Source organism: Epinephelus moara, chromosome 1, assembly GCF_006386435.1.
Source record: "Epinephelus moara isolate mb chromosome 1, YSFRI_EMoa_1.0, whole genome shotgun sequence".
In the NCBI taxonomy this organism is placed as follows: Eukaryota; Metazoa; Chordata; class Actinopteri; order Perciformes; family Serranidae; genus Epinephelus; species Epinephelus moara.
The window spans coordinates 18,784,922-18,797,366 of NC_065506.1; the positions used below are offsets into that span (position 1 = coordinate 18,784,922).

Consider the following 12,445-nt stretch of genomic DNA (forward strand, 5'->3'; position numbering starts at 1 on the left):
CACATCAACAGCAGAGACCTCAGGTTTTGGCTTGTGTTCAACCTGACTGGAGTTTAATGATTAGCGCTGTAGCTGGATGAAATGTTTCTGTAATGCAAACATAAAATGTAGCCTGCTGGAATCCAGAAAGGGTTTCAGAAACCAGCAGAGAGTGACTGTTTCCAATATGTTAGTGAGTGTGTGCCAAGTTGATTGTACTGAGCACAAAACACAAAAATCTGCATTCATGTTTTGACCCCTCAACTGTGCAGCCAATGTACAAAAGCTGAAGCCAGACAAATGGCACCACATGGTGGCTAAACACACGCAGTACATACTGCAGAAAAAAACACTATTTGAAATTGTGGTAAGGACGATTAAGAATGAATCTCCAGAAAATTCAGGCTTTGACCACATGATAATAATCAATAGAGGACAGATTTTAAAGGTTTTAAGAGACAGATCAGGCAAAGTAGAATGCATTTTTATTCTTGTTTAGACTGTTTTGTTGCAGTGTTGGAGACACTATTTTAATACTGTAACCTAGGTGGTATTTAGCTAGATGTGGTGAAAATACCAATGGGTTGTATTTGGGGAAAATTCTACAAGAATATCTCCTTCAATGACAAGTCAAACACAGTCATCGCATTTCTTTGTTGCAAAGTTTCACTGAGATTTACTTTACATTTACATACCAGGTCAGTTTCTGTTTTCAGTATTTGGGAGGAGAAACTGAAGCTGTTTTTAGGATGCTATTTTTGCATCCATAAGAAGCTTCAAAAGGCCCAGCACAACTTTGACAATAGAGATAGGCTAAAGAAATGTTTTTGGTGCAAAGAAAATGGCTAGTACATAGTTCAAAGATCACACATTTTTCCAAATTGCAAAAGCTGAGGTAAATAAAACAATGTCAGATTATGCACTAAGATTTTAATTTGAAGTCAAATCATTTTTAACAAAAATACTGCATCAGTTGTTTGCAAATAAATATTTGAAGTCAAAGTAAGCAATTGCTGAGCAGATAATGTACAAACAAACATTTATCAGGAAATATAGGCTCCGATATCATTTCTGACACTATGGCAAAATAACAGTTAAACATAAAGCACACACTAGGATTTTTTAAATATCCTTATTAATACCAGGCTTTATGCAGGTGCCTTCAAAGCATTAGAACCACATACTTACACCAGAATTAAGCAATCCCAGGTCATAACATGGCAGAACCATAGGATGTGTCACTTCCATTAATCTCCCTTTCAAATTATCCCAGTTGGGAATGTTGTATGTATACTTTTTTTAAAATCATAGTTGCTGAAGAAAAACAGCCTACTTTGATTCTGTGTTGAACACATCTGACTTACTGTTTCTGCTGACAATGTTTCATACATTCAGAGTTTGTCATCCCAACACTACACATACAGTAACATATCCCACCAGAGTCTTTTCCACTTGCAAACACAGAGAAAAACACTTAAGTTCTACTCCTCTGCCTCTGCTACTTTTGGTTTTGGCTCACGTATATCAGACTCCATCCCTGGCAAACTAGTTCTCCTACGTGCAGCGGTCTCAATCTTCTGCACCAGCTCCACATCCCACGGATGCGTGACAAAGCTGAGCACCTCCCCATCCTCCACCCCACCTGCTCTCCCCACTCTCCCTGCCCTGTGGATGTAGTCTGTGTGGGATTCTGGGGAGTCGTAGTTGACAACCAAGCGCACTCTGGATGTGTCCAGGCCACGTGAAGCAATGTCCGTGCATATCAGCACATCCACCAGGCCCTTCTGGAAGGAGTGGAAGATTCCTGCACGCACAGCAGCGGGCATCTCTCCTTGCAGACGTGCGTGCGGCACCCCCATCTCTTCCAGCGAGTACCCCAGCCAGTTGACGGTGGCAGACTTGTTGCAGAATACCAGAGCAGCACCCCCTCCTTTGTCCTGTTGGAGCAGCTTCAGGGCTTGGTGGAGCTCCAGGACCTTGTCAGCACCCTTTACCTTCAAGAATGTCTGCTTGACATGTGGCATGAGGAAGTGCAGCATTTTGCTTTTGATAACCACCATGCTGCCAAGATCTGTCACCTGGCTCAGCACCTCCCCGACACCCCCGGGGAAGGTGGCTCCCACCACCAGCAGCTGGGCTTTATGGCCTGGGCCTTGTGTTTCCTTGGGATTACTAGCAATGTTTGTGTGGAGCAGGATGTCCTCCAGCATGTCAGAAAAGCTGGGGTCGAACATGGTGTCAGCTTCATCGACCACGAAGAAGCACAGCTCACTGAAGTCCAGGTAGCGTCTCCTCAGGGCCTTGACAAGAGCACCTGGTGTGGCTACTAAAATATCCGGTTGATCCCTCTTGAAGATAGCCTTGATGTGTCCTACACCTCGCCCACCACCCACAGTCCTTGTTACGAAGTCTAATGGAGCACACAGAGTCCTGGACACAGCGGCCACTTGCTCAGCTAGCTCTCTGGAAGGAACCAGAACCACCGCACGGATCTTATGTTTGCCCTCAGCATTCATCTCATGCTCCTTCTCAGCCTGCAGCCTGTGAACAACAGGCAGGAGGTAACTCAGTGTTTTCCCACTGCCCGTCTCACCAGCACAGAGGATGTTGTAACCTTTCATGACCTTTGGGATGGTCTTCAGCTGTACAGTGGTGGGGTGTGTAATGTTGATACTGTCCAAAGCCTCCACCAGCTCCTTACAGATGCGGAGGTTACTGAACGTCACCGGTGCCTTCTGCTCAGCGTCCTCATCCTGACTTTCAGTGACGAAAGGTGCAACAGTCTTGATGTTGTTGATGGAGAAATAGTCACCGAATGATTTGTTGTGTTTCCATCCTTTGGAGCACAAAACGGGCTGCTCGAACTTCCCAAGGGTGTATCCAGCAGACTGGTTCAGGACTGGGTTCTTGCACTGGATCAGGAGCTTTCCGGCTTTGACGGTGCTGATCTTGTTTTTGCCTCGAGTCTGTTTCACACTTTCAATGCGCTTCTGCATGTAGCGAGGAATACGGATAACTGTCTCTTCCGGCGTGGCTGCTGTCCTACAAAAGCGAGTCTGACTAACAGAGCAATGAACATGAGACACAGCCGACATTTTAATAAACTCACGAGAGTGAACTCCACTTGAGCACAGAGCTCGCGACGCAGCCGAAGCTAAATAGCCGACCTTCACGGAGTGCATTTTGGTGTTTATCTGTCTCGCTACCAGCTAAGAGTCAGCTGACACGAATAAAAACGAGAATAAAGAACTAAACTGTTAAGAAGACACCAGTTTAGCGCACTGGGGATCTTAAAAAGTCACTCTAAATGTTCAAAAAACACTGTAAATCTGTTACCATACTTCCCACGGGACAGCGACATCGCCATGCTGTATTGGCGAATATTGATGACGTCGAGTAGGCGTGGAGTGATGACGTATGTAGAAAGGCAACATCTAGATTTGCTATGTTTTTTTCTCGTTTTATTCAAAAGTAGCAAAGACAAATATAAAATAAAATACCAACGGTCATGAAAGCAAAGCGAATATGATTATTATTATTAAACAAATTAAATAAACATGAAAGCTGAAAGCTGTTTTGTTATTAAAATATCTCAATTTTAATGTAATATTACTTGAAAATGTACATTTAAGTATATAATATTGTAGTTTACAAGGTATAGGCTAATTATTTCTATAGATACACAGTTATGGAGGAAGTATTTACACCCTTTACTTGGGTAGAAATACTATTACCACACTGTAAAAATACTCTGTTACTAGTAAATATCCTGTATTGAAAATGCTACTTAAGAAAAAGTATATAAGTGCAATCAGGGAAATGTATTTAAGTATTAAAAGTGAAAGGCTACTCATGCAGATTTTTTAAATCAATTTATTAAATCAAAATAATGAAACTAATTAGAATAATCAGAAAGAAAAAAAATGTTTTTGCATGAAAAATAGCTTAAACGATTAACAAAATGGTTGCCAATTAATATCCTAGTCGGACAGCTAATAGTTTCAGCTGCACTTTAATATCTTTGTTTGGTCTGAGCTCAAAAAAAGTGATTAAAGTTATCAAATAATTATAGTAATAAGTAGTAAATGGTAAATAGTACAACATTTTTCTCTGAAGTGTGGTGGAGTGGAAGTGACTGACATGAGATTAAAATACTAAAATAAAAGTACCTCAAATTTGTATTTAAGTACAACAGTTGAGTACATATACCTCGTTACATTCCACCGCTGCAGATACACATTGTTGGCATTTTAAAAATATGTAGTTTTAAACAGAAGATCAATTGACCATCCCCAGACAAGTGTCCCTTTCCAGCCTGATCTCTGTGTTTATTTCAAAGTCTTGTACATCCTATGTATGTCCTAATGTAAAATCAATCAGCTAATCATTGCCCCAGTGAATCAGCACTGCCTGCAGTACAGTAATGTCAGGGATTGTAATAGATTAGAGAGGGGTGAGAAAGAGCACAGTCACTGACACAACAGTGACTGTCGATATCTGTCAACATGACTGAACTCTGGTCAATCCTCTTCAGTAAAGCCCAAACCAGAGTCACTGTAGGTGCACTTGTATTCATCTGAGAGTTGCCAAAGAAAGCAGATCTACATTTTGTCTGATTATTGTTGTATGATCTATTAATCTTGTCAACACGGTATGTAGTCAACACCAACAAATTACTACTTAAAGGCTGAAGACAGGCATAATTTTGTCTGCCTGCCCTGCAGTTCTTAGGGGGATAATCCAGTGTTGCTGCTTTGCCTCTGAGAGTAAGCTAATAAAAAGGAGACTAATCTAACCAGGCATGCATCCAGAGAGGGTCCTAAGGGGGACATGAGCCTCTGCTGTTTGGCCTCATCTCTCTCCAGTTGCCTACAAGGAATGTTTTCATTCATTTATTTTGGTTCACATATTTTATCATCTCATCATATTCTTCTCTGCAAAAGACAATTAGATTTATACCTAGCACTGAAAAACAACAGCTGTCTGCATCAGTGCTGCTGTCACATGTAGCATTGATCGTATACCAGCCACCCTCCCCATGTGCTGTGAATGAATTGGCTCGCTGATTGATTAACTGTAGCCCCAGAACATCACAAACACTTTCAGTAATAGAATCTCTGTCACATGTTGGACAAGCCAGTGCTGTGGAATCCCTATGACCTGGGGTCTTGGATCACATTCTGACAAAGGAGGAGAGAGCTGGGCATATAATTGTTACATACTAATAAGTGGCTTTATTCCATGAATACTATCACTGCAAAGTAAACATTAAAGTGAGTCATGTTTCCACTGTGTACATTTTTTATGTACAGACCCTGTCCGTGAGTTCTCACTCATCACCTCACCAAATCAATATTCAGTTTCACAGACCGAACAAAAGAGGGCAGCATAAATCAACAAGGAGGATTTCAAGTCACCTGAAATCCTCATAAGAGCTGTGATGGCAAGTTTTTGCACTGTCTTCCAACTATACAATATCTCTTTTTCAGATGGTTTGAAAAGAATTGAAATGATTAAAATAATGTCTTGCACTAATTATTCTGCAATAATCAGCATATTTTTCACTATTCCACTGTGTTGCATTATTAACACATTGTTGTTTATGAATCAATCACAGATAAAGTAAGTCATAAATTAAATAAATAATTGCCATAAATTACTTTCCAAATGCTGGAGAACATATGTAATAAGATCCTGTCTGCAAAACTGTGCAAATACCTGAGTAAGCCTTTAATCCCTTATCAGCTGACATTCTGTTACAGCACTGTGTGCAATTTGATATTTGTTGACATTTAGTGAACATCTTGCGTGTTGCCAAGGTGCTGCGCTGCATTTCTGCAGCATGTGCAAACCCCAATCCTTGAAAGAGTGACACCTCTCGAACAGGACCAGTGTGGGGGCAGATGCTGTGTTTTTTTTTTCCTCCAAAACTTTCTACACAAGAGCATAATATCACAAACCACATCTACAGCCTCCCACACAATTTGTTTTCTTTATCTTCTCCCTTCAAAGGTCATCTGCGAAGATAAGAGACGCCGGTAACCTGAATTAGACTCGGGTGGGTCTGGAGACATGACTGCTGTACAGGAGAAAGTTCAGTCGAGTCATGTGATTGCCACATAATATCATAATGATCACTTTATATTTCAGTTTTATAAGAATATATGTATGGCAAAGGGTAACATACAGTCAGTTATTTAACATTTATTTGCATTCAATACAACAAAAATTATATGTCTTCTTCTATGTAAATATTTTTTAAGGAATATTCTTGACTTATTTCATTCTTTACTTTCAGTTTTGTAAGGAAGTATTAACTTAAATATGTTGCAACAGTGCAGGAGAATATTCCAGTCAGATTTGTTTTGCTTCTCTGTTCCATTGCAAGTCAGTCTCACAGAAGACGTGTTTATAACAAAGAATATAGTGACCTCTTTTAAAAGTATAACTGAATACAGACTGAAATTAGTTGGTACTTATTCATGACATTACTGATTTTAGGCAATAATCATGTGCAACTAACTGACAGTAACTGCTGCTCAAAGCAGTCCTTCAAAATAGCTGCTTTTGTTCCTCTAGGTTTTGACACAAGCAACATTACATACTTAAAACTTATCTAAATAACACCAGGCAGAGCAAAACATTAGTTGTTCTTGTTAATCAGACTGCTGCACATCTGGGAGCACTTTAAAATTGCAGGATATCATTAAATTTCATGCACTTTAGAGAGGCAACAAAAAAAATGTAATGCATATTCGGAACTGATTGTAATAACACCAACCCTTACAGTACAAAGAGGAGCACGTGTCTGCTGGGAGAGCTTTGCATCAGAAGGTGGCATAAAAGCCAAGAAGGGTTAAACTTTGTGCTTTTGCTTGGAAATAAAGACCACAGGAAATGTGATATTGATGCTTTCAGATGCATTTGTGAGTGGAGCGCCTGTCTGTACGCCCACATGCATCTAGCATAGGTATGTGTAGTGTGGCTGTGTCAGAAAAATAAGAAGCTGTTGTCTGCTGTGCATACAATTTGTGTTGACTGATTTACATCAAAATGTGCTCCTGCGGAAGTTATTTTCAACTTAGTAAATGATCTTCGGGGCTTTTTTAATGGTGCCATGCATATTTTTACACACAGAATATATATATATGTATATATATATATATATATATATATATGTACTCATTTGTTTTTGTTTTTATTGCAAGTTAAATATAATAGCCCAAATATTATTCTTGCTTTATTAATCTATGATGGGTGGAATAAATAGTGGCAGTAATGTACATCATAAAAGCTCATGGTGTTTTATAACTCTGCTTATCAGTGTTGCAAAAACCTTTGGTGAAACATTAAAAACTTGCTTGATAGAGGTAGATATACTTGATCCGCCACAAACGTGTGTGTGTGTGTGTGTGTGTGTGTGTGTGTGTGTGTGTGACTGAGTGTGTGTGTTTGTGTGCTGTGCAGGGAGAGGGCATCACAACAAGAATTTGAATACACCCACACGCTGTTACATTTGTTTATAGTATCTGTCAATAGATCAGGAGAAAAAAAAGCTGTGTGCTTAAGTGTTACTGCTTTGGATTAATATCTCCAACAGGGTGAAAGCAGGCAATAATTGAATACAAATATTGTCAGGCAGGACAATCATCAAAGCAGCAACACATTAAAGCTTTAGAGTGCATCAACCTCTGTGTTGCTTACCCAATAAAGATTAACCCGAGGAGATTGATGGGTTGGATAGAGACACAGAGGTTAAAGGGAGTGGAACAGGCAGTATACAGGAGGATTTACTATTGCTTTATTCCAGCCACAGATTTACTCTCGCCACCCTAGTTCTGGAAAGATATGCTAAAAACTGCATTGTGATGTAACACAAAGGAATCCCTTAGAGCAGGTGTGTTAGAACTGAATATGCATTAGCTTGTCATGTCAGAGTTGCATTTCATAGAGTAGCTGTTTTCAATGCAGGTGTAAAGAGTACTGGGCATTTAGATTTACTGTATTCACCTTCAAATGGTTGGGACGCAATATGTTCATCTTCTCAACTTATTGCACCTTAGGCCACCATTTTAGTGAAGCACTCTGGTATGAAGTATCCACTCAGTGCAAAAGACTGTGCAAAATCACCATTTGAGCAGGTAATAAATTTAGAAGTCAACATTTCAAACACCCCTTTCAAGCCTGTAGAAATCAGGGATAAAAGTGGCAGATAACTACAGGTGCTCTGAGAGCACAAACAGCATTTTTTACCCCCCAGTAACACCTAGCTTTGAGGTGCCATTTAGGCTGCACCATCTCCAACCTAAATTATCCAAAAAGCTATGCTCAAGATGTCTGTTCTTCCCCACAGCCCCAATAACAAGCCCAAATTGGCCGATTGGAAATGAATGGGCCCCGGTGCTGGCAGGCCAGAGGGATCTAAAGGTAAAAAGTGCATCTAGTCATTATACTCACCAATCATGGCTTGGATTGGAACTACACAAAGAGGTAGGGTTGAGGGCCAGGCGTAATCGCATGTAATCTAATGGTGGGTGGTTGGAAGAGAATGGAGGGCCAATTAAACAGAGCAAAGTGGCTGTAAGACCTATTTGTTGCAAGGTCAAAAGGTTTGCTGCATGCAATTTTGAATTTTTGTACACTTTGTTCTCCAGAAACAGAGCTAAGAAATAATCAAGAGATTAAATATGTATGCATTTTTTGGCTAAATGTTTCCCATGTATTTTATGTGTGTTATTTTACTTTACAGGAATACCACGCTGGTCACAGAACATATAATAGTATCTTACTCTATGCCCATAACTTGATTAGTCTTTGATAAACTGTTTATAACTCCATGGCCGGGGAGCTGTGTGTATGTGTGTGCGTGCCCTGTGTTGTGTTGTGTTGTGTCTGCTGACGTCACCACTGGAACAGCCTTGTCACGCGGGGTTAGTAAAAGTTGGGATAGCAGCTCCGGAGACTGAGAGCGATAGAGAAACAGACAGGAGGAGAGACAGAGAGAAAGAGGGAACGGGGACAATTAAACGGACAATTCATCGGCTTTATAGCGAACATTAAACACTGGCAGTGAGAGCGCTTCTTTGTTAGTGACGAGGTCGGCAGACACAGAGAGAGAAACAGTAAGAGACAGAGAGGGGGAAGACGACTTTCTCTGAAGTTGAAGCCAGTATTTCGCCAGTTAACTGCCAGAGGAAGAGGAGCCAACGGTTTTCTGGATTTGTCAAAGCGAGGGGAAAACACGGGTTCGTGAACGGTCAGACGCGCGCGAGTCAAATGAAGTAAAGTTGAAGTTCGGCGTGGTGGCAGTCGGTAAATGTTGTGACATTTCAGGAGAGCATAAATTGCTCCAGCGGTCGACGGTCGAGTGGCGGGGTAGAACCCGAGCTGTCAAACCCGATGACTACTGCAAACTGCCCCGGGAATGAGGAGCTGGACTTCAGACTGATTTTCGGAGAGGACGGGCAGCAGCAGCCGTTAGGCCCCGCAGGTCAGAGCGTTTTCCTTTGGTTTAACACTACACAGTAGTAAACTTACTGTAACGTTAACATAAGTTACTCACCTCACATAGCTACTTCTGGTTTAATTTAGCCCAACAGCTTTCGACCGCAATCTCGATACTGTGTGCTCTCCAAAACAGGAACCGACCCTAATAAGAGTGGGTTTTTTTTTTGTGAGATGGATATTTAAATATATCAGTTTTTTTCATGTCGTGGTCGCCTAGCTAGTGTCCACACCACCAGCTGTCATTAGCCTGACATGCTAGCAGGGTAGCTCAAGTGCACTTATCGCCGTACAGTATGCTAATTTAGCTGTGACTCCAGCTGAAACTTGTACATGCTTCCTACAGTTTTTGCAACACTTAGCTTGTCGGCTGTAAATGCAGTGTAACTCTGGCGGGAATGACTGCAACAGTTACAGTAAGGTTGACATGGTGTTGGTGAAGTATGGCTGAAGGAGGGACCAGTTTGAATGTCACAGGAACATTTCTGCAAAGTAGCACATGTTAATGTTGTCAAAACTTTTATTCACTTGCTCATAAAATAAGTTAATAGCAGAACAGGTGGTGTTGTAATGTTTAAATAACTACGTCACCTGTGTTATTTCACTTTACAGTCTTTGCTGTAGATATCTGATAATTATTGTCAAGTGTACTTAAAGTTAATTATTCAAGTTAATAATTAAAATAATTTAGTAAAACGTGAGTTATTTGCAATTGCTGATATTTGTAAATGTAAAGACATAAATATCTATTTTTTTTCAGCTACAAAAGCAACAAATTGTCCTATACTGTGTTTATGTACACTTAATCACAGGTTGACAGCATTATCTTATTCAGCTTCCTTCTTTACATTACCTTTACCATTACCATTACATTAACATTACCTGGTCCAGAAATTAATTCATCCAAAGTTAAAAAAGGAAAGTAAAACAATAAAATACATATATCAATATTATATCAATATCCTTACTAGATATCTCAATATTGTAGATATCAAATATCTTGAATATTGTCTTTTCCTGGTTTTAAAGGCTGCATTAAAGTAAAGTGATGTATCACGCTGGTGAAGATTCTCAGTCATCCAGGTCATGGTGCTATCGTAGGCAACAGGATTTACTTGATTCTTTTAAGCAAGTCTAGTTGCCTACGATATGTCATGTAAGGTAAAGTGATGTAATCTTCTGAACTTACCAAACTGCTTTTGCTTTTCAGTTATTTGCCTTTACCCATTTAGTTATTACATCCACATTACTGATGATTAATTATCAAAAATCTCATGTATAAATATTTTGTGAAAGCACCAATTGCCAACCCTACAGTATTGTCACAATAATGACATCACAGTATCTATAATTTCTATATAGCGCTATTAATGTTACTACTAATACTGGTACTACCAGAGTGAATGCCAACATTAATAGGAGACTTTTAAGATAGATTTCATGAGGAAAGGGCATACAGTGGAGTTGAGGAGGAACTCTAAATTTTAACATGACAAGTTTCCTGTTAGGCACCAATTTGATTCCATATTTGGCCATAATTGGAGTAAAATGATTTGAAATCGGTTCTAGCTAGTTTAACAGAATGAAGTTTGCTTTATATTTGTCCACTTTGTCACAAGTTTAACAGGTTGCAAGACCTGTTATAAGTTTTAAGCATCCTCTCTCACCCTCAGGATATGTGTTTAGTAATGTGCTGAAGTTGAAAGATACCAGACTGTAAATCAAATATTGCTGAGATTCATACTGTATCAAAGTATGACAATACCAAGAACTTCAAAATAGACTTTGTCCTGGGCAAAATGAGATGCCTTGGGTTTGAATCTAGATGAGGATCTTTGCCGCGTGACACTGCCCTCTCTCCCCCCAGGTTAAACTACTCTATTAAGATGAGAATGCCTAACAAAAAGGACAACTCAAAGGACAGTATTTTTCCCTTTATAAGGCTATCTTGGAAACTGATGTCAAAGAGGAGAGGAGAAAAGAATGAAATAGATCAAGCAATGCATAGCTTTATTAATTATTAATGACAAATGATAATTATTATAGTTAGTATATCATTAGTATATCAAGAGAAATAAAGCAAGCTATAAGCAGAAGCGAGATTGTAAAAACTGGACATGATGCAGATTAATATCTTTATTTACTAGGACTGATATTTTGGATTAAATTTTGGAAAACATTGTAAATGGAAACTAAACTGTAAAACTTTGGGGTTGCAAGCATCACAGACCATTTTGCAGATCTGTCATCACAAACAGTTTAACATTCTTAATCAAAGCTTTTATTAATACCAGATATTTCAGACTGAATTACAATGAATGTGTCTAATATGATACACAAGTCATTGCAAATTCTTCCAATTGATGTAATGTTGCAGCCATAAAAATGTTGGGCATAGAATATTTCACTGACATTTAGTGTGTAATGGAGCCAGTGAAGAGATGGAACTAACAAGTATACAATAAATATGTCATGTGGTCAAACACTGTAAAAACATTCCTACAAGCTGTTGCTGGTAGGGATGCATTATATACTCGTCAGTTTGTGTCTTCCAAAAATTACTGATAAGTATGATATGTATTATGATTGACAAGCTAATTTAACCCTTTTGATATTTACTTGTTACTTAAGGCAACAGATTGCTTAATGAATGACTGATAATTTCTGAAATTATTGCAATGTAGACACTTGAAAAAGATGAAATGTTAACTAATAAATCAGGGCAGGTGTTCATAAAGCATGGATTTGCAGATGTCTGCACAAAGCATCACAAACTTCCCTGGTAGAGACTAGACTCAGGTGGTGTTGCAGTGAAATGAAAAATATGGGAAGTGGGTGAGGTGGCCTTGAATTAGTTATTGGATATTGCTAAAAATTCATTCAACATCTTAAGTTACTTAAGTGAATGACCGAAGCTGCTGCCTTTTCAGGTTTGGTTAATCTGTTCACGTAAAATTTGATA

General features: G+C 39.3%; 2 protein-coding genes across 2 annotated transcripts in view; one reads left to right on the forward strand and one right to left on the reverse strand.

Moving 5' to 3' along the window:
* Positions 1–894: 894 nt before the first annotated feature.
* On the reverse strand, positions 895–3,363 carry ddx28 (DEAD (Asp-Glu-Ala-Asp) box polypeptide 28). The gene has a single exon (XM_050052070.1). It carries the CDS (start codon positions 3,159–3,161, stop codon positions 1,461–1,463), a length of 1,701 nt encoding a protein of 566 aa, XP_049908027.1. The 5' UTR covers positions 3,162–3,363; the 3' UTR covers positions 895–1,460.
* A 5,525-nt stretch (positions 3,364–8,888) lies between these two features.
* Positions 8,889–12,445, forward strand: part of nfatc3a (nuclear factor of activated T cells 3a) — a 69,070-nt gene continuing 65,513 nt past the window's right edge. Inside the window, exon 1 of the mRNA XM_050044643.1 lies at positions 8,889–9,469. Within this exon, the coding sequence (XP_049900600.1) occupies positions 9,379–9,469 (91 nt within the window). The 5' untranslated portion in view covers positions 8,889–9,378. The remainder of the gene's footprint in view (positions 9,470–12,445) is intronic.

Coding starts and splice junctions, on each gene's coding strand:
- ddx28 (XM_050052070.1), bottom strand. CDS start 3,161: ATGCACTCCGTGAAGGTCGGCTATTTAGCTTCGGCTGCGTCGCGAGCT.